The following is an 894-nucleotide window of genomic DNA, read 5'->3' on the forward strand; positions in this document are numbered from 1 at the left end:
TATTTCTCATACGCATCTTCACTCATTAGTTCATCTAGTTCTGAAGGGTTACTCAGTGTCATCTTGTTCAGCCAACCATCTTCATAACAAGATTTGTTGACAAGTCCTGGATTTTCTGCAAGAGCTTCATTAATTTCAGTTACTTCTCCTGACAGAGGAGAATAGATCTAGTTCACTAGCAGGTTTTACACTTTCCAAAGCACCAAACTCATCTTGTTTGTTCAGTTTTGTCCCAACTTCAGGCAGACTACAATAAACAACATCTCCCAAAGCTTCCTGTGCAAAATTGCTGATTCCCACTGTTCCAATACCGTTTTCTGTTGTTATCCACTCATGTTTCTCCGTGAATTTATGCATTGGTCTTGAAAAACATGGTTTGGGACCTTCAAAATCAGGACCCAACAGCAGAGCCCGTCCCCTGCGCAGCGTCCGGATGGGGCCCACCGGCAGCCGCCAGGGCCACAGCGGGCAGGGCAGGGCAGGCGCCGCAGTGCGCAGACTGCAGGCCACGGCCTGCACGCTCCACGGCCCTCCAATATTTCTATCACTACCATAAAGTGTGGATGGTCAGTATATATTAAGTGGATACATACAGTATCTTTCTTTCATATCCTGGCTTGCTTCACTCAGCAATAGATCCTCCATATCTGACCACTTTTTATCAAATGCCAGGGTCTTGGGACCAGCAGTTGGCATAATGGCTATGTCGCTGGACTCCCACGTAGTTGACCGTGGTTCGAGTCCCGGACCCGGTGGCTTAAACTCATGCCGGGCGCGTGTGCGTGTGTGCATGGAATGGAGGAGAAGGGATTGCGGCGTGGCCATCCCCCCTGGGGGGTGATTTCTCGCTTTCTGTCTCTCTTGTCTTTCTCTGTCTGTCTGGCGAGCACATGC

The 894-nt window shown here is 49.3% G+C and overlaps 1 protein-coding gene across 1 annotated transcript in view; it reads right to left on the bottom strand.

Annotated features, from left to right (window-relative positions):
* Window positions 1-5: 5 nt before the first annotated feature.
* LOC102502344 (glycine cleavage system H protein, mitochondrial-like) overlaps window positions 6-894 on the bottom strand; it is a gene marked incomplete at its 3' end in the record, with an annotated part of 19531 nt that continues 18642 nt past the window's right edge. The window contains 3 exon segments of the mRNA XM_014593328.1: window positions 6-164; window positions 166-361; window positions 404-547. Coding sequence (XP_014448814.1) covers window positions 6-164; window positions 166-361; window positions 404-547 — 499 coding nt within the window.

The sequence above is a fragment of the Tupaia chinensis genome, unplaced genomic scaffold, assembly GCF_000334495.1.
Source record: "Tupaia chinensis unplaced genomic scaffold, TupChi_1.0 Scaffold140355_1, whole genome shotgun sequence".
Taxonomy (NCBI): Eukaryota; Metazoa; Chordata; class Mammalia; order Scandentia; family Tupaiidae; genus Tupaia; species Tupaia belangeri.